Here is a 27,446-nt window from a genome sequence, read left to right as displayed (position 1 = left end):
TCTCACAGGTTGTGTGGGGTTGGTGTTCAGTCTAAAGCCACAGGTGATGCCTTTAATTTTTTCTGTTTTCAAGGGTCTGAAGGATAATCCAAAATGTTTGCCATTTTTTAAAATGCAGTGAATCGACAAGCAATGGTACAAAGTAGTGTGTCTAGATGAAACTAGTAGGTAGTCCTATTGAGACGAACACGTGTGATGCAGGCCAGTGAAGTATCACAAGCTCTTGGCCTTGAACAAAGGGCACCAGGGTGCAGGGGTGAAGTGCATGCCTGTCCCAGCAGGCAACCATGGGTGATACTGTAGGTCCAGGATTTACATCAGTTTGAGGGACAATAGTAGGCTGCAGAGACAGCAGTTCAAGATCATTCTCGGCCATTGGCCTAACAGAAGCCTAGAGCAGACATACCTGCACCATGAACCCCCTCATGTGGTACAGGATTTAAGAAGTCGCTTCTAGCTCTAGGAATTATGGGGAATTAATCACTGCATCTAGATGACTGAGAAAAGAGGCAATACTCACCCTCACTGAAATATAGTTCCTGAAATGTATTTGAGACGGATGCCAATAAACAACTCCCAATGTTGTAGACAATATACAAGCTCCCATCTGGAGAAAATGACACAGCATGCGCTATCAGGCCAGAAATGTTGTGGCTCCAAGCACTACAAACAAAGAGCTTGACAGAGTGATACTACAGATATCGGGGTGTAAAATCAAAAAACTCCCAGCGGCTGGTAGATTCTCCTACCCATCTGTACAGACAAAGCGACTGGTAGTGGCATTACATAGGGATGGGTCTGGATTGGACGTGCACTTCGATTCGGTTTTCTTTTTAATGTATAGAGCTGCTTTGCCTCTTGATCCAGCCATGTCACCATAGGGGAAGTTATCCCACAAGTATGAAGGAAAGAGTTACAAGACATAGCAGCACTTGTGTAGTGCATCCGTTAGGGTTTAAGTAGGAAGGAAAATACAGGTGAGCTCATGCAAATCTAATCTGTGCTAGAGGGGTACTTATTTTATGACCACGAAAAGGAAAGAAAAGTATTAAAAAGAGAATAAACAAAAGGAATGGTGGAAATGTAGACATGAGAGGAAGAACATGTAGAATAAAAGGCAATTTGGGTCAACCATCCAAACAGTGAAGGGTAGATGCTAAGCCATGTGTACATTTAAAGACAAGGACATCACAAAAGACATGAAAAGAGAGAGAACACTGGAAAGCAACCACAGTTCAAAGATATTGGGTGTGAAGAAATTGAGGCTAGACGAGAAAAATTGCCATAATTAAATCTGTAGAGCAATGAATTTCAAAGGAGGAGATGTCAGCAGTATGTGCTTATAACCACACGTGTTTTCCACAGCCAATTACATTGTGTTGTTTTTAATGATTCCACCTGTGCAAGGGTTACATTAAAGAGGTTCGTTATTTGGTACAATGGAATGCATTTTTCTATACTAAAGAAAATGTCTACAAGTCTTCTGGTGGGTATTAAGATTATGCTTCAAACTGAAGCTTTTGCCACAACCAGTACATTGATACGGTCTCTCTCCTGTATGTATTCGTCTATGTGCAATCAATGTCCTCTTCCGAATGAAACTTTTTCCACAGTCAGTACACTGATAAGGTCTTTGTCCTGTATGTGTTCTTAGATGTTCTATCAGAGATTCTTTATGTTTGAAGCTTTTCTCACATTCAGTACATTGATACTGTTTGTCTCCAACATGTGCAGTCTTTTGTTCAATTGCAGATCCTGCCCAACCAAAGCTTCTCTCACCTTCATTACTGTTGTAAACTCTCTCGATGGGATGGGTGCTCTCTTGTCTTTGAAGTTGTGTCACTGCAAATGTTTTTTCACCTTCATAGTATACATGTGGTTGACAGCGTTCCTGCACAATACCCTCAAAAGTATTGTAATTGCCATGGGGTTCATTTTGAGAAATATCATGCTGTACATTTGAATATACTGGGTTACTGAAACCACTTTCACACTGGGCAGTTTTATTGCCTTCCAGGTCTGGATTATTTCCCAGCCAGAGTGGTCGTCTGGAATGTGTGCCCTTCCCTTTAACTTTCACGGGAAATCCTTTATATTTTGGTGTTTTATCAGGTCTTGCTGTGCGATATCTCATTTCCCTTTCTTTATTCGAGCTTCCATCACCTGTTGGATTGAAATGTTTTAAAGTCAATACGTTGCTCCAAATAACATTGCATTTAGAAACCTTTAGAAGATGCCTTTTCTATAGCAAAGCTGCAGTTTAAAAACAACACCCACTTTGTGTGAGATTCTCCTCACCTAAATGTGCTGCCCAAATGCCAGTTCAAATTTTTGCATTTAGTGGCTGGGTCTGGGAACTGCACTTAAAATCATCTCCTTTTAAGTCCTTTTTTGGAAAGGATGCGTTTCCTATACGTGTTTGAATTCTTGAATCAGGTACTTTAACTTATTATGTTTGTCCTATATTTACTTTTGCGTCTTTCATGCCAGTTGTTGCATGCCGTCTGTCAAAGGTTTAAAGGTGAGCATCTGGCGCACGCAGTGCTCCAGATTTGGGAGTGGGAGAATTTTACTCCCTGTTTTTTAACAATGGGAGTAAAAAATTTTAGGAAGTAAAAATGAAATTCCAAATCCCAATGGGAGTATTTTATAAGCTAGTAAAAATGTTTTAACTGGAAAGCGCAAATGTTTTTGTAATAATTATTTCTTTGCACCTAGTTATGTATGCTCATTAAAAGATACATGATTACTTCTTCCGATCAGGCAATTATAATAGTAGTTTCTTCCTGTGTTACTACGTGCACTACAGTTCCAAACTTATCCATGGAGCTGTGTGGGTGAAAGCAGGGGTACAATCTTCCATGTATCAGATTCCTATTTTATGTTAGGAGTATTTTTACTCCCCATTAAAAAAGAAATTGCAATATTTGTCTATTTTTATGGAGTAAACGTGGCCGATACACCCCTTATATGGAGGGCTAGGTGCACATGTATGTTTCTTGTTGCTCATAGTCTGCATCACATGCTTAGACAATTTGCATCATTTTTCTTCCGAGCAGGAATTTGCCTTGGTCCCCCAAGATGCTACTTGAATATGTGCAGGCTAAAGGAATGGTACCGGTCCATATGCGATAGTGTACTTAATCCTCAACTGGCACTATTTGGACACAGGTCGGTCGAAGCGATATAGGCAGACTGCAGGAGACTTGAGGTTCTTTCAGTACCAGGTTGGAAGTTCACATGCATTTTGTAAGGATTTTTTTTTTTAAACAATTTTTATTTTATTTTTTTATCAACACACCAAACATTGCAACGCTTAAGACCAATTCGACAGCAAAACCTTCACAAATTGCATTCTTTGGTCCCGCTCCCACCCCCCCTTAACTTGAGCCAATGTGTCTATGTCCACAGCCTGCGCATCAGCCGGCAGGCCTATCGTTATCACATTATCTGTGTGGTCATCACTGCATTTGGGCAGGGGGGAGCCCATCATAGCCACCAACTGCCTCCATTCTATTAGGGGTCCTACCTCTTCCTCCCCTCCCCTACAGACCGCATCAAACCAAGCAGCCGTTTCTGCCTCTGCCCATTTCAAGAGGTCCGCCCACCACAACTCCATCCTTGGCCTCTGAGCAGCCTGCCAGCACATCGCAATCCTCTGTTGGGCGAGGATGTATGCCAGAACCTTCATTTTGCTAATGTGCCTTAAATTGCATGGCCTAGGGAAACCCCCCAGCATGCATGCCCAGGCCGATTCTACCTCCAGCGTGATGCCTTTTCCGGCCAAGCGTGTTTTCAGTTCTGACCAAAATATTCCCACTTCTGGATGGCCCAAAACATATGTAACATCCCGGCTTCCTCTTCCCCACACCTGGAGCATCTCTGCGTCGTCTGACCACTGAACCTGGCGATCTTCCTGGGGGTGAGATATACTTTGTGACACAATTGGATCTGCTGGAGCCTTGCGTTCCGGCACACCTTTTTGTGCTATCTTTGGGCCCTACCCCAGAGCCCATCCGACATGGGCTCCCCAACCTCTTCTTCCGAGAGTAGTCTCAATTGGAGCAATTCCCTCCCCACTTTGGATCCCAGCAGCTCATATATCCGGGATATCTCACACCCTCCCTCTGAGATGTCATATTGTTTCCATGGCAGCATCCGTTTGTTCAGCTAACACTACCACCGGCCACCTCTCTCACACTCGTTTAACCATTCTGGAGTGGGTTATATACTGCCCCTTATGCACCCCAGTATCTTCTGTCAGTGTCTGAAATTCCAATGCCTCCCCATCCTGCCCTATATCTCCCATGGTGGCCAGACCCACCGGTTCCCAGTATTTTCAGACCCCGTATATCAATTGCGGGTCCTCTCTACATAGTGCCACCAGTGGCACCTGCATATAAAACGGGGCCGGGTATCCCACCAACTGCCATGCCCTTTGGCACATCTCCCCGCCAAGCACCAACAGCCTCGCCATCCTTAGAACCCTTGGCTTGGATAGCCATACTATTTCTCTGAGGAAGAAAGGAGACGGTTCCATACACAACAGCCTGGTTTCAGCCGTCTCCTCCTCAGACAGCCACCTCGCCACATACTGCAGCTGTCCCGCCAAATAATATAACTCAAAGTTCGGCAGGTTAATTCATCCCATGCCACACAAATTCAGTAATTTCCAGAGAGCCACCTTGTTCCTGGAGTTATGCCAAATAAAGCCCCTGCACAAGCTGTGGAGACTAGCAAAGTAGCGCCTAGGGATCACATGCGGGATATTTACAAAAAAATGTAGTATCCTGGGCAAGACCACCATCTTAAGTAGAGCAGCTCTCCCCATCATGGCCAAGGGTAGTCTAGACCAAAATAGCATGCTATTTTTAATGCCTTCCACTGCCTTCTCCGTGTTATGTTTATGTTCTTCTATTGCCGTGTGGTATATATGAACTCCGAGATGACGGAACAACTTGGTGTGCCAGGGTATTGGTAATATCGGCAAGTCCCTGAGTGGGACAAACCTGTATCTCCTCAAGGGGAACATGCTGGATTTCTTGGGGTTAACCGCTATGCCGGAGAGAGTGGCGTACCGCTCCATTACTTCCAGAATATATTGTATGTTCTCTTCTGGGAAGCGCTGATACAATAGTATATCATCAGCATATAATGAGACAAGATGCAGGCCCCCGGCAGTGCGGACCCCTATCTCCTCGTACTGTTGTCTCAGACAGACGGCCAATGGTTCCAACGCAAGTATATATAACATGGGCGACCAAGGGCAGCCCTGTCTAGTGCCCCTGCTAAGCTGCCATTTGTCCGATATAGTAGCACCCGTTTTAACCCTAGCAATTCGGGAGCTATATAACATTTTAACCCACCTAAGGTACCCTGGCCGCATTCCATAGCCTTCCATAGTCGCCAATAGCCAGGGCCATCTAACTGAATCAAAGGCTTTAACCGTGTCAAGCGAGACTATCGCCAGTTCACCCGGGTCCCCCTTTGTTTGATCTATTATATGGTGCAATCTTCTGTGGTTATCCGTTATGTTCCTGCCTGGGACATAGCCCGTTTGGTCAGGATGTATCAGTTTACCGATGACTCGCTCAAGCCTGTTTGCTAGCACTGCCGTGAGGATTTTGTAGTCCCTCGATCTGCCAGGGTTCTCATCCTCATAGAGGCGTTTATAGTATCCCAGGAACTCATCATTCACACCCTCCTGGGTATTCCGGATCCGGCCTCCCTCCCCCTTGATTTCCCTGTTCACCGGCTGTGGCGCCTCACTCTTATATAGCTAGGCCAGCAACCTGCCCGGCTTATCTCCGCCCACATGCTGTCTCTCCACATATTTCTTATAGCTTATTTTGCATAGCCTATCCCAAAGTTCCCCGCTAGCCTGCTGCAGCTGTTTCATCCTGACCCCATCTTCACAAGAGGTGCCTCCCCTGTGCATAATGTCCTCCAACTCCTCCTCTATTCCCTGCAGTTCCCGCTCTTTGTCTCCCTGGAGCCCTCTAGATTTCGATATGGCAATCCCCCGCACTACCACTTTGAATGCCTCCCACACGGAGATCGAACATTGCCGGTATTGATCTCGAAATACTTTGAGATCGCCTCCCTTAAGTCTTCCCGGAATCCCCGGTCTTGCAGAGCCTTGGCTCTAAGCTTCCAGGTAGGAATCTGTGTCATAGAAGGTTGGTGTAGCCACTCAAGGACCAGGGGGGAATGATCCGAGAGCACCCTAGCCTTATATGCCACGCTTCCCATCTCTTCAGCCATTTCTGTAGTGGTGAACACGTAGTTCAGCCTCGTGTGCAGGTCGTGTGGTGCTGCGTAGCGAGAATACTGCCTATCCGTGGGGTGCAACTGCCTCCAGACATCCACTAGGTCAAAGTCTCTCAGGAGGGCCTGTAATACCCTTGCGGCCGAAGCGGGTTTGTCTAACTTGTTATCTGATCTGTCAACCACGGGATTAAGCACACAATTGAAGTCACCGCCCCACAGGTTCCTGCCACCTAGTAGGGGGCCAATCTTGCCATACAGAGTCCGAAAATAAGCCACTATCTTCATTGGGGGCAAATAGGTTTACAATAAACACTTCCCAGTTTTCCAACATACCTCCCATAATGAGCAACCTTCCCTACGGGTCCCCCGTAGCTTGAAGCAGCTGAAATGTCACATGCGGTGCCACCCATGTGATAACACCCCTAGCATATGCCGAATAAGTGGCTCCCGCTATGCACCCCCTCCACTTCCTCTTGACCACCTCCAATTTTCCCTGGTGAGGTGGGTCTCCTGCAATAGTGCCACATCAATCCTCATCCTTTTCAGGTACATCATCACCTTGCTGAGCTTCAAGTAACTGTTGAGGCCCTTGACATTCCAGGTAGCCACTCTAAGGCACCCCGACCCCATGGATACGATGTCCCGCCCTCCACCTACCCACCACCATCAGCCTACTAAGATTAACATTTTGGCTCTTAACCCCTTCCCTCCCAACAACTATTCCTTTCCCCAACTTCCCAACCACAAACCCCAACAAATCTCCCCACCCTTCCCTTCCCCAACAAATGCCCAGCTCCATCCCTGGATCTCAGGCGACCCCGCGTTTTGTTCTGCCTTGGTGTGCCGAGGACAGAAACCCGGCCGGGTGTCACTGGACTACCAGTGACCTAACTAAACTAGTCTAAATGGGGGTTTGAGGACTAGCTCTGCGAGGCTCCCAAAATGTGTTTGCAATCTCAGTGCCCTCGGATCATGTCCAATTACCAACTATCTAGCCTACCCATGTGCTACAACCAATCAATAATCAAGTCCCATAGTCTTAGGCTGCGACCATCACGGTGCAGCGCACACAGCTTACTCATCTCTTCCATCACCTTCTCCTGTCTGGATGCCCGATTCCTGGGGGCAGCTCTGCGTGTTGAGCCACCCCATCGGCTCTTCCAGGGACTCGAAAAACAGGTTCCTGTTTTTGTGGAACACCTTCAGCTTCGCCGGGTAGAGCAACATATACTTGAGACCTGCTTCGCGCAATCGTCTCTTCACAGTCCCAACGTTCATGCGGCTGCGTTGTACCAACAGGGTATAATCTGGGTATGCAGTTATGCTTCCCGCTCCTCTCTGTATTGTGCCGCCCTTCCGAAAATGTTCAAGGATCCTTTCCCGGTCTCTGTAGTTCAGGATCTTGGCGATCTCCGGCCTATGGGGATTACCCGGGGCCGGCCTCCTCGTCAGGGCCCTGTGCGCTCTTTCCACCGCAGACCCCTGGGATAACACTCCTCCAGTTATTTCCTGCAGTAACATGTATTCAATGAACTCCGTGGGGTTGGGTCCCTCAGCTCCCTCTGGCAAGCCAACTATGCAGATGTTATTCCTTCTGGCGCGTCCCTCTGCCTCCTCTGTCCTGCTCTCCAGGTTGCCCACACGTTGCACTAGGGCATGAATCTCTGCCTTATGAGTTTTACAGTCCGCTGTTTTCCATTTGTTCTGCCAGTGACCTGACATCTTGCCGGAGGAGGTTCACCTCCTCTTGTACCGCTCCTAATTTAAGCTCCAGTGCCGCCTTCAGTTCGGTCATAGCCAGTTCCAATTTGGTCTCCCAAGCCACTTTCAGGTCCGCGATCGCCGCTAGGACCTCCTGATTAGTGCCCATGGTGACTGCACTTCCAGTCAGGGTTTTGTCCTTACTTCTGGCTCCTTCCGGGCCCAGTGCTGTCCTGACGTAGTCGTCTAACGTGGGTTGCTTGCCCTTTGTTCTCAAGGGTTTGCTGGACATGGCGTGCTGCAGCCGATTTGTGCGCAAGCCTCGCCATTGGCCTGCTTCAGTAGGACCAGGTAGCTATTACAGCCAGGGCCTGAACAGGCCACGCAAAGACTCCTGGGGCAACCTATGCGCCACTGGAATGGGTTGTAACCTCCCACGTAGGCCTATAAGGCTGCACTCCAATCCAGCTTCCGCCTACCCTGTGGAGCAGGCACCTGGTGTCAAAGCAGGCTGTGGTTCCGAACAAAGTCACCAGTACTCCAAATGTGGTCCAGACGTGTCACACCCTTAATGCCCACCCTCACCATGTAGTGCACGCTAGGTGGTTGAGGCCATTCGGGGTAGTTGTCCCCACTGTTCACTCTGTGCCAATAACACCCACGGCTCCCCTTTTCATTCAGGATCTGCTCTTCACGTATGTATCTTTACCAGCAGGATACTCTCTGATCCGCCGTGGGGTAGGGCAATGTTAAGGGCCTTTTATTTGGGACCTAGCCTGCAAATACAGGTGAGGGCAGCACCAGCTGTGCACAGATTGTGTGCTCGCCTCTCTGATCACCTGAGAGACAAGTATGAGTGTTGCACTGGCCTCCTGCTTCGTCTCTCACTTTGCTACTGTGCCTGATCCACGATCCTCTGCAGGCTGTTATCCCTGCAGCCCGGGACGCGTGACCAGCACACACAATGTCCCAGCTCCTCCTCCCGCTTTAGGATGCCGCCGCACACAGCCACAGGGTCCAGCTGCTCCTTCACCCCACCTGTATGGGCCCCGCACAAGCAATCAGGCCATTCTTGCAGGTTAACGTGTGGCACCCTCGGATGCTGCTGTCCGCGTCTGTCGGGCACTGCGCCGAGTGCGCGTGCCAGTTGCCAGGCGCACGGCAATGAGGTCCCGCAGGCCCCGTCTCCTGGGGGCTGGGGTCTGTAACTCCTCCTCTCCCGGATGCCTGGAATGCTTCGGTTTTCGGGCTGCAAGTTCCGACCGCGGTTATGTCACAGCCGCTGCGGTCCTAGCGCCGGCTGCCCTTACTCACCGCGCGGTCTCCGGCTTTCTGTGGCGTGGAACCACGGCCATTCAGAGCATAATACGCTCATTCATGCTCACGCTGGGGGTACCCTGTCCATTCATGTCACACCGGGGGTACCCTGTCCTGTTGTCCAGCCTGCGCTCCTGCTACACGCGTCTCGGGCGGCACATCCACTCAGTTGGATTTTCCTTTGTGTTCAAGTGTCTGCCCTTTTCCTTATTCGGGTCCTCGTATCGAGAGCTGCACACGCTTGTTGCTGATGTTCCTGCAACCGTGTGGGCTCCAAACTTCCAGCATGTGTGCACTGCACCTTCATAAACTCACGCTCATATTTTCATCTCCAAAGAGCTACTGCATCTGCACCTTTTGTACGGATAACTTCAGGATCGACAAGAGCTCCTCCAAGAGCACCTCTGCTCACGTGGCCATCAAGCCACACCCCCTGCATTTTGTAAGGATGTTTAGAAAGGATAGGTTCAAGATCTTCAGTCATGCAATAACCCAAAAGCTTTCCGGATGTACATTGTGTAATCACCAATTATACTTTTCCTGCTGAACAAGTTCAGGGTGGTACCGGAAAGTGGCTCACAGATCAAGGTCTAGCTCCCTATAGGTCTGCTCCAGGCATGACTGGATTGCAACATAATCCTCCTAAAAACAAGGATGATGCCAGGATACAGTCGTTTGAAGGAGAGTCCCTCTCCTTTCATAAAAGTTGTGCTCCTTTGTAATATCCAGAGCTGAGACAGAAGGGAAAGAATATAAAACCAGATTCCAAGTATGTGTCCAAACACAGTGGCCATAGTGGCACAACTACAGATTATGGTCTGTAACGGTCTCTGTAGTGCCCATAAGGCATGGCTTACCCTTTGGCACTATATTGTACTATGTGCTGGGCAGCAACGGCCCATGCAGGGCACAGTGATCATAGTATGTGATCATGCCCTGTGGTTACAGTGATCAGGGTATGACCTTAGGTGATGTCCCAGGCTGTGCAATTCCTACGGTGCACGCTATGTGTGAACTCCGTTAGTCCTGGCCAATGGATATGTACTCTGCACAGTCACCCCACCTGGAATGGCCACACAACTTTGCCTTCACAAATGCCCAGTGAGTACTGTGCCATGCAACAGTTCACCTAAGGAACAAGTTACTTACCTGTAACTGTTGTTTTCCAGCATCGGTCTGGCATGGATTCACATGCTCATGAATATTCCCCGTCGTCAGGCTGGGAATCCTCGGTAAAGAAAAAATCTGTTTCAGTTTCGTTTCTGAACTGTCTTTCTTAGTAGTAACTAATCACTGGTCTCTGGGTCATACTGCCCCCAGCCAATACCTGCCCTCTTCCTAAGCCCCTCCGCCCATGGCAGCCATCCTCAGATTTGGTAGCACGTAAAGTCACAGTAGGACCAAAGGAAGAGCCGCAGAGGGGTAGGAGGGAGGGTTCGCATGTGAATCCATGCAAGACCCATGTTGGAGAACAACAGTTACAGGTAAGTAACTTGTTCCTTCTCCAGCATGGGGTCTGGCATGAATTCACATGCTCATGAATACAAGAATACATAGCAGTACACAAATGCACAACCACGGGAGGTGGCAAGGTTCAACATTAAGCATTTCATCAACTCAACATTAAGCAACTTTTACCTCCTCACCAGGCCCACCTTCAGGCGAACAGGTTGCGCAGCACTGCCTGGCCGACCCTGGACTCCTCCCTGGAATACCGGTCGAAAGTAGAATCTCGTGAAGGTGTGCATCAACCTCCACGTAGCAGCCCTGCAGATGTCCAGCAGGGGCACACCAGATAGGAACGCCGTGTTAGCAGCGACCGCTCTGATCGAATGGGCTCACGGTCGGCCGGGCAATGGTCGGTTTGCCAACCGGTGACAGTGCATGATGCAGCCGGAGAGCCATCTGGAAATGAAAGCCTAGGAGAGGGCCTTCCCTTGGTTCACAGGTCCAAAGTTCACAAACAGCTGTGATGTCTTCCGAAAACTCTTCGATCAGTCCACGTAGAACTTCAGCGCTCTAGCTACATCCAGCGAGTGCAAAGTCCTCTCGGCCGGCGACGAAGGCGACGGGAAGAAAACAGGTAACACCAAGGGCTCGTTAAGATGGAAGTCCGACGGCAACTTGGGCATGAAGGAGGGGTGCGTCCTCAGCACCACCCTCGTCTTGTGGAAAGTCAGGCATGGAGGTTTACAGGAGAGGGCCTGGATCTCTCCCACTCGTCGTGCGGATGTGATGGCCACAAGAAACTGTTTTCCACAACAGGAACTTCATCGGTGCAGAATGCAGAGGCTTAAATGGCAGTCCCATGAGCGTGGTCAGCACCACGTTGAGCTCCCAAGTCGGGGCCGGAGCCTTCACCGGCGGGAACGATCAGAACAGTCCCTTTATGAACTCCTTCACCAGGCAATGGGACCACAGTGATGAGCGCCCCGGAGTTCTGGTGTAGCGGGAGATAGCCGCCAGATGGAGGCATGGGCCAGCCCCGCCTTGGCCAACGACAATAAGTACGACAGCACTTGAGGGACCGTGATCCGCAGAGGGTTAATCTTCTGTGCGCCGCACCAGACAGAGAACCTCTTCCACTTATGTCCATAGCACTTAAGAGTTGAGAATGCAAGCACCTCCTTGCAGTACGCTGGGATATCGTACCCTCCAAACTCTGGTGCTGCAGGAGCCAGGCCTGCAAGTTCAGCGACCCTGGATCATGATGGAGGATGGCACCCCCTTCTCTGGAGAGGACATCCGCGTCCGTCGACAGCTTGACTGAGGGGACACTGACAAGTCCAGAAGGTCCGGGAACCAGATCTGTCTCGGCCACGCCGGTGCGACGAGGATCTTCCTGCACCGGGACCTCTTGAGTTGGTTGATGAGTTGCAGCAGCAACGGCAACGGCGGGAACGCATACAGGAACAAGCCGTCCCAGGGGAATGAGAAGGCATCGGCCATGCTCCCCGGCTGGGGAAACCTGCTGGCAAACCTCCGGCACTTGGTGTTCGCCACCAGTAGGTCGATCTAGGGACTGCCCCATCGTTGGAATAGCCGATCCACTTGAGCCTGCCGCAGCTCCCACTCGTGGCACGGGCGCAGCTCCCTGCTGAGCGAGTCTGCAATGGTGTTCTTTATTCCTGCCAGGTGGAAGGGCACCAGAAACATCCCCTGGGCGACGGCCCCGTGCCACAGATCCTGGGCCTCCGTGGATAGGGCTGGGGATCTGGTGCCTCCGTGCTTCCGGATGTAGAATATCGTGGTGGTGTTGTCAGTGAAGATCCTCACCACCTTACCTTTGAGGGACGGAAGGAACGATCTGAGAGCCCAGAACACGGCTCGGAGCTCCAGGATGTTAATATGCAGTGACCTCTCCTCCGGGAGCCAAAGGCCTCTTGCGTGGCGATCTCAGGTGTGCACTCCCCACCCCTCCAGGGAGGCATCAGTCATCACTGTCTCCTGATGTGCCGGGGTCTGGAAGTCCGCACCCGCCGCCAGATGCGCGCGGGCACCCCACCACCGGATCGCTTGGCGGGAGGCCTCATTGAGCGGGACCCTGTCTTCGTAGCTGCTCGCTGCTTGCATCCACCGGGTATCGAGGAACTCTTGCAGTGGCCGCATCCGCAGTCTGCACAGGCACACTAGGTAGATGCACAAGGACATCAGGTCGAGAAGGGACTTAATGGACCTCACCCTGGCCACCACCATGGCCAACAGTCGCTGCACCTTGCCCATGATGGCAGTCGTCCTTTCTTCCAACGGGGAGGCCAGTCGCGCTACTGTGTCGAGCTTGGCTCCCAAAAACAATGCGACCTGCGATGGAACCAGGTGGGATTTGGTGAAGTTGATGGAGAAACCCAGATCCGTGAGCAGTTGGACGGTCTTCGCTGCATGCTCAATGGCGAGTTCTCTGGTCTTTGCTCGGATGAGCCAATCGTCCAGGTAGGGGTAGACGTGGATCCCCTGCAGGCGCAGCCGCGCCGCCACCGGTGCTAGACACTTGGTGAATACCCTGGGGGCCGACTTCAATCCGAAGGGAAGGGCCTTGAATTGGTAGTGCCGTCCTTGGACTACGAACCTGAGAAACTTTCAATGTCCTTTTAGAATGGGGATGTGAAAGTAAGCATCATCCAAGTCCAGCGACGAAAGGAAGTCGCCCTCCTCCTGCTGCCCCAGCACGTGCTAGAGGGTAACCATTCGGAACTTCTGGGCCTTGATGTACTTGTTTAACCGACGAAGGTCCAGGATGGGTCGCCAACCGCCGGTCTTCTTTCTTACGAGGAAGTACCGAGAGTACACTACGGAGCCCCAGAGCCTCTTTGGGACGAGCTTGATGGCTCCTTTCTTCAGCATCGCCCTTACTTCCAGCAGCAGTTGAGGGGTGTGGTTTTCCTTCCTGCCACAGGAGGAATGCTGGGGCACTTCTTTAGAAACTCGAGAGTGTGTCCGCGGGCTAGGGCATCCAGCACCCATCGGTCAATGGAGATGGACTCCCACATGCTGACGAACTTCGCCAGCCGGCCTCCCACCGGGGTGCTCAGGTTGGGGCCCGACGCTATGGCCAGTTCAGTCCTGCTTGGTGGTGGCCTTGCCGCCTTGGCGACGACGAGATCCTCCTGACTTGCCACGTCCTCTGTAGGCCTCCTGCGACGAGGAGCGGGCCGCCGGGTGGTACGTCAAGGAGCCGCCGCCAAATCCTTTGGAGTCACCTTGCTTGCCTCCGGTGTTCCGAAAGGACGGCCGTCGTTGCTGCAGAACCCCCAAGGCCCGGGCTGTCTCCGTGTCAGCCTTGATGGCCTGCAGTGATTCGTCCACTGTCTTGCCAAAGAGGTTGTTCCTGTCGAAGGGCATGTCCAAAACTCTGGATTGCACATCCTGGCGGAAATCGGTCACCTTGAGCCAACCATGTCGTCGAAGACCAACACTGTTGCCCAACTGGCGGAAACCGATGTCAGCAATGTCCGTGGCCACCGTTATGGCATGGTCTAACTCCACCTCGCCCTCCTGCAGGATCTCTAGTGCCTCCGCCTTCTTGTCGCCCAGGAGGAAGTCCAGCAGAGGAGCTATCTTAAACCAAAGCTCCCTGTCGTAACGGGCCGCAATCGCTAAGGCATTGGCCGCTTTAATCGTCGTCGCCGCCGACGACAAGATGACCCGTCACCCCATGGCATCCAGCTTCTTCCCCTCGCCGTCCGTGGGGGAGGTGGAAGACGAAGCCGTAGCCCCTGCCGCCTTCTTCTTGGCCGCCGCCGAGACGACCGAATCCAGGGTCGGCTGTGCCCTAAGGCAAAGAGGGGCGGAATCAGGGACCTGGTGCTTCTTCTCGTACCGGTCTTTCTTGGCAGGAGTCGTGGACGGGTTCTTCAGGAGCAACAGCCCCTCGTCCCAGATGTCATCAAGTAACGGGACCAAGAGGACCGTCTTCCTTTTGGTCTCACGCCGTGGATAGAGGAAACCTTCCTTCTTCTGTTCTTTGGGGCAGAGTGTGAAAAGCTCGGATGCCCTGCCAATCATGGCATGGAAAGAGCCAATTTCGTCGGCAGATGAGGAGGGCCGAGGGGGTGGTGGTGATGGAAGGTCCATCCCGTCGTCACCACCGTCGTCATCCGTCCCCGTCGTGGCCGTCTCCGTTCCCGTGTCCTCCCTAGGATCAGGCTGAGAGGGCAGCGAAGGCTGGAAGGGCGGGGGGGGGGGGGGGGTGAACTCTTCTCCGATTGTTTGGAGGGCTCCCCAACAAGCCAGGTTCCGCTGGATCGTCCGTTGGGGGAAAGGGCAACCTGGTCCTTATCTCCATACAGAAGGCCTGGATCGCCATCAAGATGGCTCCCGAGTTGTCCTGGGGCTCGGGTACTGGCTGCGACGGGCGTGATGGTTGGTGAGTGGAATCCTCTGCCTCCACGGGAACCTCAACGGCACCGCCGTCGCTCTCTTCGTCCACCTCGTCGGGATCCCTCCCGTGGGACCGGACCTCCTCGAACTTCTTGTTGAGGATCTTCACGACTCCAGCCAGCTCCTCTTCAGAGGCTGTATCCGTGTCCGTGATGGCCACGGGCCCCGCCCTCTTTTTCCACCGGGGTTCTCATGGGGGTCTTATCGATGGGCTGGAAAGAGAAATACCTTTGTGGTGGCAGGGAAACACTGGGCCCCTAGGTCACCTCCACTGGGGGAGCCTCCTCAGGCTTTGCCAGAGCTGGCACGACTCCCTCGATAGAGGCCTTAGCTGGGTGAATCAAGACCTTCACAACTTTAGGCACGCCTGAGGCCTTCACCTTGGGGGGAGGGTCACCGCCTCGCTCCCCCTCGGCTGCCGTCGGGATCGACCGGGGCTTCTCCTGAAGCTTACCCAGGTTCTCAGATTTTCTCTTCCCCGAGCCAGAGTGTTGGCTCGTGGTTGATGGCATCGGTGAAAGCGCGCCCTGCCTCGCAGTCGAGGGGCCCGACAGTTCGGCGCTTGCAGTGCCCGTGGACTCGCAGTGCTTAGCCTGTTGTTGGGCCCCCATCGCCGGAGCACCCTCAAAGAACTTAGAAGACCGCTCGGACCTCTTCTTCTTCTCACCTACCGCTGGGCTCTTCCCCTCCAGCCAGTTGGTGAGGCGGATCCGCCGATCCTTCATGGTCCGTTCCGACATGTTCTTGCAGAATGCACAGTCCTTCTCCACATGTATTTTGTCTTCGTGCAGGCAGTAGAGGCATCTAGAATGCTTGTCCTCGAAGACATTCTGCAATCCGCATCCAGGGCAGTTCCTGAACAGCTTGGATCCGGGCGTCGAGCTTCCTTTGTCATGGGCTATGTCCACGGGGGTAGGCCTCAAGGTCTTCTGGAATCTTCCAAGAGCGTAACTCGACGAAAACTTCACCCTTGAGGGGCGTAGAAAATTCCGAAATGGGTCTCCGTTGATCGGAAGTAGAAACGGTGGAGCTTGAGGCTCAATTGATGAAAAAAATTAGATTAAACTCTTTGAAAAATCGCAAAACGCAGTAAAAGCTCAAGAGCTATAGCACGAGGACTCCCAACACTTGAACGTGCGGTAAAAATCTGCTGGCTGCCAGGGGAGGTGCTTGGGGAAGAGGGCAGTCATTGGCTGGGGGCAGTATGACCTAGAGACCAGTGATTGGTTACAACTAAGAAAGACAGTTCATAAACAAAACTGATTTTTTCTTTACCGAGGATTCCCAGCCTGACGACGGGGAATATTCATGAGCATGTGAATCCATGCCAGACCCCATGCTGGAGAACTGGTATATATGGCCTGGCATGTTACACACCCTGTAGTGCCCAGAGAGAGTGGCCTGTAAAGAATGCACCAGTGCAAGATGTGCTTATCATATGTGGAGTGTAACAATCATAAATACAGATTTGTGATCACAGACTTTGTAACAGACAAATATTAATAGGTATTTGAGTCTCTAATGACATGACAAATTCTGAATTTTTGGGTGGTATACATACGCATTTCATCAAATGGAAATGGTTGCGAATTCCAGGATACCACATTCCCAGTGTTTCTGCATAGATTTATTTTCCAACACACTCATACCTCCCTGCTGGGATAAAGAATTGGATAAAGCACTCACAGTAGCAAAAGAAAATATATTAAAGAAATTGAGATGTATGCTAATATAACTGCAACAATCTATCCCTTGGCAACTAAACCACGCAAAGGGGTGTAACAAAAAAAGCCCTGACCTGTAAACACTGGTATGATAAAGAGTATTGTTTCGCTAAATCCAGCAAAGAGCTCAACTGTATAAAATAGGGACGTGATGGTCAACTCGGGCATTACTATAAGAACATCACACAAGAAAATATATTATTTGCCAAATAAAACGGTGGTTAATGGGGATGAGAATGATTCTAGGGCATTCTGGAGGATAATAAGGAAAAGGGAGGAGGGTCACTTCAATGTGCCAAATGCAAGCATCAAAAGAGACATCTGGTACACGTTTTTTTAATATTAAGAGACATGTGCCTAGTTTACCATGGGCACTATTGAGCCCTTAGTGCTGGATAGCTCCTCTGTGAATATACTACAACTTACACTTCAGGAAGTTCACAACGAAATTTGCTCACAAAAGTTGGGCAGAGCACCGGGTCCTGACAACATACCAGTTGATGTTTTAAAAGATGAAATAGTTATTTGGGTGCCTTTTTAATATAATTATAATTATTTAATCACTTAGCAGTTTCTGACTCTGCCCACATTTCCTGGACAAAGACAGAAATGGTCCCAGTGTTTCAAAAAGGGCGGTAAAAATGATGCAGAAGACTATAGTGGCATTTCCATTTCCCTATTTGATGCAGGAGGGAATATTTATGCCAGAGCACTGTTGGGTCATTTATTAACATGGATTGATTCCTCGTAGTGGTCTTTTGGACAGACTGGAGACCCTATGCATTGCTCTTTCTTTAGTGAAAGCTATTATTTCTTTGTATAACAATAATGTAGTTGGGGTGCGCTCTCGCCCAACATTGTTTTGTTTATTTGTATACCCACTTTTTGAATTACTGGATTCCACAAATGTCGGTAACTGTGTATTAGGTACTGACAGGGTGTTGTTACTTTTATTTGCGGATGACACAGTATTAATATCCAAGATACCATCAGGTCTACATGAGCAGTGTAATCTTTTAAGCAAGTTTTGCTTGGAGAATGGTCTAGAAATCAACCTGACAAAAACCAAGGCCACGGTATGCCAAAAGCCTGATATAACTAATTTACATGGAATACTTTATACAATAAAATGAAAAATTTGAAATTTTTCCAGGTTTATCCTTCCCATCCAGATTACATTATAGCCAGACAGTGAATCACACATACTGCACACAACTCACTGATGTGTATTTTCTTCATGGGTAGGTCCATTACAACAGACAACATAATAGGCAGATAATTCACAGATGTAGAGCGTTCACGCTAAATCCACTCCGATTTAATCAATTATCTGATGTGTGATGGCAGTCACTCACCTGAGGCAATTTCCTGATGCACTGGTTCCACTTGGGATTGGATTTCTTCTTTCGGAGGCATACTGATAGAAATTGCAGGTTTGACAATGGGATCATCTGAATTATGAAAGAATAAATATGAAGTCATCACATATCCAAAACCGCAGCCTCATTAATACAGTTGCCCCTCAATACAGACTGCCCCTCCCTACTCATGTGTCTTCTATCACGAGGGATGAATAAAGGAGCACTGGACACAGCTAGGGTATAATAGCTTTCATTCTCTGAAGCTAGATAGTTTTAACAGTTAAATAAAAGGGGTGCACAACAAACAAAAATGGCCCACTTGGTAGTGACGTTTTATGTAATAAGTGTTCACAATAAGCAAAGGTTGGCCTTCTAAGCAATTGTTAGGGAGAATTCTCATTTCTGTGCTAATTTCTTTCAACCTAAGAGACCCCCAGCTCTTTTGCTGGACTTGAGGACTTTTTAATTCTGGAGTGAGTGAGACCTTTTTCTCACTCTCTCGTGTGTTTTGACCCGATTCGGATTATGTGTTTTCACTGTTTTTGGAGTCTGACAAACTCCCTAGGCATCCACTTATTGTATGGTGACACACAGCACATTCAGTGCAGTGTCACTGAGAAATCCTTTAAAAAAACCTTTTCTTGTGTGAACTACCATTCCCAAAAATAGTAAAGTGAAATTGACTTTACTTACCTTTTCTCTTTGTTGGTCCAGCACACACCATTGTATGTGGAGTGCTGCGGGTGGTTACCTAGTAGCCCCTTATCCTACTCTCTAATGTAACTTTTTCATGTTACCCTCACTACTTCAAATGGCTGGTGGCAGTGGTTTATTTTTCTTACCATTGTGCTTTTCTTCTGCATGCTGAACCCTCAGCTGCAGTACAGCACACCCATGGGTGACCATTTTGTCAAAATGGCCTGACTTTTTTTTACGCCATTCTGCATTTGCGAGGTCTTTCTTGGGTTTTACTATGTGCGTCAAAACAGATTCCAGCCCTTTGTTTGTCTTGCCTTTGGCAGGCTTCAGCCTTGATGCCCGCCTCTGGCTCCAGTGTGTTTGGAAGGACAGGATGTGAGGGAGGGTCCAGTAACTCCCCTGTGCTTTGTCTCTAGGAATACCTGAATGCAACCAGTCCTGATTAGCTGGCTGTCCTTTCAGGACAGTCGCCCTTCTGTGTGATTGACAGCCTTTGATGTGCATGAATAGGAGAAACCTGCTTAAAAAGGTGAGGGTTTTAGGACTAGAGGTAGAATTGACCACTGGGAGAAACACCTGATGAAGAAACAATGAATGAAGCTTGCTGCATCCTCCTGGATCTTTGAATTGTCTGGTGAAGCCTTGCTGCTGTGCTGAAACTTTTCAATTCGACAAAGAAGGTCCGGAAGGGACAGCTTTTTCCCTTTCGTTAGCGGGACCAACGAACCCCGAGACGAACTCCACTGGAACATCTTCGACAACTGATGGTACTTCTTCATTGCTGCAGGAAACGAATGCCAGGGGTCGAGTAATCCGTAGTCGAGTGAAACGTCTGAAATTCGGCTAGAAGCTCCAGGAGTCTCCTAAGGACCCTCCAGAAGCAGGACGACCAGCGCTCGAGTCCCCTAACCAGAGTGCAGAACCTAAGGAGTGAAGGAAGCCCAATCGGTATCCGAGATCCACAATGGTGCTGTTTACTATGCGTTGAAACCGCATAGTGCTGCTGAACCGTAAAGAGCCCATAGCTGCCAGCGACCTCCCAAGTACCGCCGCAGGAGCCCTCCAAACATCCTCCCTCTTGTCCCCAGGACTGAGGCTCAGGAACACACGGTCTGCACCGCCGTAGCAATACAGAATCCAGCTGGACCACTCTTCTTCAAATCACAGGTACTGTTTAGACTTGGGGTACTTACCTCATTGTCTTTTAGCTGTGCTTTTCTAAGTTGGGAATTGCAGTGGCTTACTTTTAGAGTTGACTCCAACTCTGTTTCTCACAGGCTTAAGAGCCTGTGACCCTACCAGTGATTTTCTAACAAACTCTCTAACTTTGTGCAATACTTTGATCCTAAGAAGTGCCTCAGCTCCATAGAATGTTTCCAATTGACTTTGGCCCATTGAATTTGATATTGTTTGTCCCTCATAGGTGGCAACTTGTTTTAAACAGTTACTGCTGGGAAAGGCTGGTCTAGATTTTATTGGAAGATTTAGTTGTCCTCACATTTACTGAGAACCTGTTAACCTTTTCCATCCTTAAATCTTTCATTTTTGCGACCTCAGAATCTGCAAAGTATAACTAGTGTAATATATAAATGTCATTACTGTCCTTGTGATTGAAGTCACCTCAGCGTGTAGGAATTGTGTGAGAAGCATATCCAAAGATTATCCACTAACTTGTTCCGATTCTGAAAAGTAATTTTAAAGTGTTTTTACAGTTACATGAATTGCCTTTTTAAAGAACGCTTATTTCAAAATTGATATTAATAAAACAAATAACTATTTATAACTGAAAACTTGAGTGTAAGTGTTACTTGGCTACTTGTGTTTACAGATTTCAGTTGTACAGCTCTACAGCTCACATTTACCCCTCTAGAGATAGGCCTGGCTGCTCAGTCTCACTAGCGCTTTGAAACACATTGTTTATAGGTGCTACATAAACAAACTATCATATCATATCATATCATAACATATCATATCATATCAACTTGTGTAGTACAGACCTATACCAAAAGGTGTGTTACCTAATACCAATCAGATAAGTGTTGTGTAGTCTCACACAGTGTGACTGCATCAATTCTTACCTAACAGCAATAGATAGTAAATTTGGGGTGATTAATTAAGCATTATTATAAGGGTTGGGGTCAACATAAAAGGTAGGACAAAACAGCGACAGGTTGACTTATGCATATAGTTCCAAAAATAACGACTTTGGTTTTTGTAATTCTCAATTCTGTGGTTCCATTCTGGGATTTTTCATAAATTATCAGTCACTCACAGAATGAGTTTAAGTGTTCCCACACATCTTTCTTGGCTTCTGGTTTTGTTGAGGCAGGGCTTTTGTTCCTCATTCTGGACTCCTGTAAGGCCCTTCCACCCGAGACTTGGAGCCCTCAAGCACCTGCATGTTAGGCTGTGCTAGGTGTGGAAGGGAATGCCTGGCAACACTAAGCTTCGGCTGGTAGCCTATGCTGGAAACTCCCTTCTTGTTTTAGGGCCCTTGCTCTGATCGCCAACTCCCAGTGTCTGCTCGCCTGGACAGAGGTGGAGAAATCTGGGTATATATGTATGCGGTTGCCTTCGTATTGCAATGCGCCGGCCTCTCTCGCCAAGCGAAGGATCGTATCCCTGTCTCTGTAATTCAGGAGGCGAGCAATAACTGTATGTGGCGGGACTCCTGGTTTGGGTATCGGTGCTAGAGTACGATGTGCCCTTTCCACAAGAAAATGCTCAGAGAGCGATTCGGGCCCGAATAAGGATTTGAAAAGTTCTTCTATGTGTTTCTCCATTTGGCCCTTGCCGAAGAATTCCGCCACTACGACCACGCGGACATTGTTTCTTCTTGACCTGGATTCAAGGTCCTCACATTTACTCTGTAATTTGCTCATCGTGTCTTTGATGTAGGATATATCTCGACCGTGGTGGGCAATAGTGTCTTCATTCACACTTATCCTGCTCTCAGTCTCCGTGACACCTGCACTTTCTTTATCTATTCTGGCTCTCAAGGAGCCGATGGTGGCAACTATTTTGTCCAGTTTAGTGTTCACTGCCAGGAACCCGCTCTGAACCAGCGTGGCCAATCTATCCTCTCTGTCTGTCCCCTCTTGTCCGCCCTGGGCACCCTCATCCGAATTCGTGTCCATCGCTACAGCGTGGCTAGCCACATTGGTAAACGTGTCCATAGGGCCCTTCTTCTTGCCACCGGGGGTTTTGGATGCCCTGCTGGACTTGTTTGGCTCCCCCATGTTTACACAGCACTTGTGTGCGTATCAGACTCGTCACAGGAGTTCTGTAAGGACTGGGCCCCAAATCCTAGGCAAGGGCTTGTGGGATCAACAGTCCAAAGTAGCAGGCCACCTACGCAGGGTCAGAAAACTCGAGTGAACTGTATCCTCCCAATTATATAGTATCAAGCACATCCAGGCTCACTCATGTGTCCCGCCTTGTCTCTCTGTCATCAGAGGTGTATCTGACCTCTGGTGTGAAAATTCCGGTGGACTGTGCCCTCCCACGTAGTGCTCCAGAGGTAATAAATAGTATGGCCCTGGGGAGCGTCTCAGGATTTGCAGTGTCCAAAGTAGGAAAAACCGCCTGGAAGGGTCTTCCGCCTGCCCCGACTATTTTTAATGCTGTGTCCTGGGCAGTAACCAGCCCCGATCGAGACAACGAAGGATTAGGGTCAAGTGTGTATCCCGGGGAAGCCCTGTACAGCAGTCTAGGTTGGTGGGCCACGTTGTGAGTCAGCAGGGGTATCCACCTCTCCCTCTTCCCCCATCCACATCACATACCTCTTTCTCCCGGTGTATGTTGGTCGGGTGTGGGCCAAGGATCAAGCTGCACACAGCAGCACAGGACCAGCACAGTCCGCGCCCAAGTGCGCACCAGTGTTTGCCGCTTCGGGCCGAGGTCCACCGGCAGGATCTCCTGGTGCTCACGGGCGTCGTCCCGATCGGGCCGCGTTGACTTTCTGCAGGTCGGGTGGTTTCTCACCAGTTGTCGCAGTTCTCTCGTCACAGGCGAGCAGCGGGATGGGACGAACCTCCCGGAGACAGCGCACGCAGCGGGATCGGTGCACCGTGCCTCCGAGTGCCGTAAGGGACACGCAGCCTCGGGATCAGCCGCAACACTATGGCACATAAGCTACCTCTCCTCCATGGCAAAGGTGCCAGACAGAGCCCCACACACAGCCCTACGGCACGAGTCGCGCACGCAGGCTCCGCCTTCTCCCGGCCTTGCGCCGGACCACAGCCGCGGGCTGGAGTCGACCTCCCACGGAGCCCCTAAGCGAATCGTGTCCCCATCAGGGGCCAAGAAACCTCCAGGTCATCCGAACTTCGGCGTTTTCCAACGCAGTACCCCAGGATTTTCAGGAAACGGGGACAAGTCCTCCGTGCACCCGCGACTCGGTTCTTGCGTCTTGTATTGGCCCAGAAAAGGATTTAAAGGCACAGGATTTTGGGGCGGTGCGGGAGCCCGAGTATTAGGCGGCCATTTTTGCAGTGCGCAACAGCGCTACCCCCAAATAAATATTCTAATAACACCAAAAAGGAGTTGAGCATGGCTCACTTCAAAGTGATGAGCCTCTGTCAATCTACCGGAGAATGATGGGTAAGCCAGAGTATCTCTCTGCATGACCCCCATTATTGATTAGCGGGTGGGGGCACTGTGCCCCTTTTGCCTTCCCCCCACACCGTTTACCCCAAGGAAAGGGAGGAGATCTTGTCACAGGGATATGCTCCCTCTACTTATCACTGAGGTCTGGCTTCCTTTGGCCAGATTCCCAAAGTTTTTACATGGACACTTCTCTCCACCAAGGATCAGAGTGAGAGAAACTCCTACAGGATCTAGGAGTATACAATCTAAAATATAAAATGACAAGCATTGGAAATGCCAACATTGTGGCCTTTCCAGTGGTTGATTGTATTTTATATTTATAGTATTAAATCAAAACATACTTGGCTGTGTGGTTAGTTTGTGCGCAAGGAACCTTTTTGGGGGACAGATTGGTCTGTGAGTGTAGTGTTCAAGTGAAGTCTGTAGGGTGGCTGGTGAGTGGCATGTGTTTAGATTCTGTATGGGGGGGTTGGCTGGTAGGTGAGGGATTAATAATTGTGATTGTTGAGGTTAGTGTGTGCATGGGGTGTAGAGTGTACTGAGTGGGAAAGAGTCTCTGCTGAGGTTTGGTGAATGGTGTGTGCATATGCTATACCGGTTATTTGGGGCAAGGGTGGGAATACTGTGAAATTGGTGCATATTTGAAGATCTCAGTTCAATGGCCTGTTCAATTCTGGTTGTGCTAAACAAGTGAGGTGGCCCTTTTACCTCTCAAAGTAACAGGGGGAACTTCAATACAGTGCACCACCCCCTTGGCACAGGTTAACTGCTGCCCTTCCATTGAGGTCAACCCTCTAATAGCTGGAGCCATCAAAACTCACTGAAGCCTTTGTGTTCCAAGCACTTCCATTCAAAGGGAAGAGACGCAATCTCTGCGCAAGCCATACAATGCAAGGCTGCCATACACAGCCGAAATACTCACATCCCTGTCCATTCCAAAATTCTGTATCTCTCCTAATATCAGTTTACTATCATAGCACTTCCTGCCAGATTCCTTCCTCTTCAATCGCTGCAATACTGCTGCAGGTGTCAACCAACGTAACACATTTTGAACAACCCCAACCTTTCCAGTTTGGCACTGAATTTACAACACTTAAGGACACGTCAGGCACCTCTCTGCTGGCATCCATTACAGTGCTCTTGAGTACGCTGACAAACTCTTTGCGGCCCAGACCTCTGCTTCAGCTAAATGGACATTTTTTGTGCCATAAAATTTACAGGTAATTCTAGATATGAGAGCTCAGTTACCTTGACTTAACCTGCTGTGCTGAGCCACAGTCATCCCCTTGCTATTATGCTGTTCTCTAAATGTGCCAATCTGCAAGGGGAGGGACATGCTCCTCTGCTCTTCTACACGTTGCAATTTCCAATGAAAGTGGAATTTATAAGGAGCGGTGTATAGTGGGGAACAGCAGCGCATTGAGGCTGACTCACTGCCAACACACGACAGTTTTAAGGATCACCAGGCTTGGACTGAGGACACTTAACACAGTTAGATAGAATGGACAGTTTACTATGTAGGCAATGAGATTAACAAATTGATTTGACTTACACACAACAATAAGGAATTAGAACTGAGATAAAAAAGTATAGTGATGTTTTCAAAAGAGAGGCAACCCCGACCAAGGCGATGAAGGGGTGTAAAGGTCCGGGAGCTGAGGGGAAACAAACTTGTTGAGCGCGTTATAAAAGATTAATTAATTTGCTCGGCACATGATTGAGAGGAGAAAGTAGGTTTAAAAAGAAATGGAATACAATATTCACAATTGCTGTCATTTTAGTTTTAGGCACTTCACATTGTTGAGCAAAGGTGCATGGTCTGCAGCGTGACAAAAACGCTCAAAAGATATTAACATATTAGTATCCAAACCCAGACCTCCTTTAACATGCTTTGCAGTGTTTTCACTCGTATCTGTGCTCCTTCAATACAATGTAATTTTTGCAAAAGAAAAGGGGGGCAGGGGAGTGTCATCATACACGTGTGCTCTCAATCCCACACGACAGTGTGCATGGTAAACAAACTGTGGCGAACACAGTATTCGAGCCAACAGTTTCCTGTCTGATTGATAGATTTTCTGCTCCCAAAACCCCCCCAAAAATGTCTGCGCCGTTAACCCCTTACCGCCTCACTCGTAATGACCCCCAATATCTGAAGGTTGCGCCGGGTCACTGTGCCACATCTGGACATGGTGCCTAGACCTCAGTACGATGCGAGGGAAACTATGTGGGTGGGGCTGCAGCCTGCAATATCATAACACATCACCTTGCCCACAGCCCACAACATAATAACACTAAAGAAACTGTGGCAGGGAAATTATGTGTAATAAAGAATGCATGTACATTTAGAAATCCTCTTTAATTGCAACAAACTAAACAACCTCTTTGTAGCATAACTAAACTTTGCTGAGTATGGGGGTGGTTGCATCCTCTCAAAGTTTATTCACATACCTACTTACTTGTCCAGCAACTGGATACCATCTGCCACAAGCTAATCTGAATACCACACAGCAGAGAATCATATGCCACCTGGGTGGAACCGGATGCAAGGTGGAGAGGAATGCACAGGAAAAGACACAGGGCTCTCTGGCGTGATGAAGGAAGGAGTCGGACAAAGAGGTGCCATTTTGGCTATAAACATTTATTAAATAATACGGAAAGAAAGCTAACTCTCCCAATTCTAAAAGAGTATTCCCTGTCTAAGGAAACTCAGGTGCTGATCACGAAGATTGTCCAACACAAAATAACCGTCCTCTGTCCAAAAGTCTCCTTTGCTCTAGCCCTAACACTAAAGAATATCCAACCAGTGTCATCCTGGAGGATTACTCCCACCTCCTGGTTCGTTATAGGAACCAGTCACAGCCTTTATGACCCAAAAGCATACGCTCAAAGTGGACCAGAAGAATGGCTCCATTCTTCTGATATCACGAGTCTTCAGCCGTGTTGACAGTCCCAGAATAACATTCTTTTTGGGCTTAACCCATTGGTTTGATGACAAAGTCTGATTTACTAACTAGGAGAATGGCTCTCTTCTCCTGGTGTCACAAACATTTTACTTTTCCTAAGAGTTCTTGCAACCCCTTCCAAGCTCTTCTCCAGGTACGTGGCTTGCAAACTTTAGAGACACTAGAGGAAGGGAGATTGCTCCCAAGGCTTTTCACTCTGGCTTTAGTTCTCTCTTGATCAGTCTTGCTTCTCTGAAAACCGCTGAAAAGAGGGCGATCACGCCCACTGCACTCTTCCTTATAAATACTGTGATGAAGGAGATGACACCCAATACACTTTTCAGGATCATTAGACTTCGGGTGACTACTGCGACGAGGGAGAAGAAACCTGCTGCACACTTCAGGGTCAGTAAACTTAGGGTGGCTATTGTGACAAGGGAGATGACTCGCGCTGCACTCTTCAAGGTCAGTAGCTTTAGGGTGGCTACTGTGATGAGGGAGATGGCTCCCGATGCAATCTTCAATCTTGCCCAATCCCCTACCACGTCTACCATGGCCCCCTTTACCTTCTTGCAGGAGCAACCAAATTGCTGGTTCTTCCTGGGGTCTTGGGTACGGCCGCTCTGCTTGGCCGTTTCTCTGCTGTTCTTGTGGGGTCCATGGTCTTTCGGTTTCGGAAAAGTTGTTGGGCCGAACTGTCCACCAACGCAAGGTCACGCAACCAACCACATTCTTCCAGCTGCTGGTTGCCACAACACTCCTACCTTCCCCGGAACACCTCTCCAAGCTGGATTCGGTGTCACCTCTGTCAAGGGCCGACCGCTGCAGCTTGCTTTTCCACTCCCAGGTTTTAACTTTCCGGGGTTTCCAGCATACGGGGGTCTTAACAATGGGCTAGAAAGAGGATTTCCTCCACGGAGGCAGGGATACTCTGGGCCCAGAGGCCG

General features: G+C 49.3%; 1 protein-coding gene across 2 annotated transcripts in view; it reads right to left on the bottom strand.

The window, feature by feature from the left end:
* Nucleotides 1-1,369: 1,369 nt before the first annotated feature.
* LOC138521161 (zinc finger protein 586-like) overlaps nt 1,370-27,446 on the bottom strand; it is a 191,989-nt gene continuing 165,912 nt past the window's right edge. For both annotated transcript variants that reach the window (XM_069633745.1, XM_069633746.1), the window contains 2 exons: nt 18,245-18,340; nt 1,370-2,163 (listed from right to left, as the gene is read on the bottom strand). In XM_069633745.1, coding sequence (XP_069489846.1) covers nt 1,460-2,163; nt 18,245-18,340 — 800 coding nt within the window. In that variant the 3' untranslated portion in view covers nt 1,370-1,459. The remainder of the gene's footprint in view (nt 2,164-18,244; nt 18,341-27,446) is intronic.

The sequence above is a fragment of the Ambystoma mexicanum genome, chromosome 13 (genome assembly GCF_040938575.1).
Source record: "Ambystoma mexicanum isolate Mex_15411 chromosome 13, UKY_AmexF1_1, whole genome shotgun sequence".
NCBI lineage: Eukaryota > Metazoa > Chordata > Amphibia > Caudata > Ambystomatidae > Ambystoma > Ambystoma mexicanum.
This window is presented reverse-complemented; position numbering and strand designations above follow the sequence as displayed.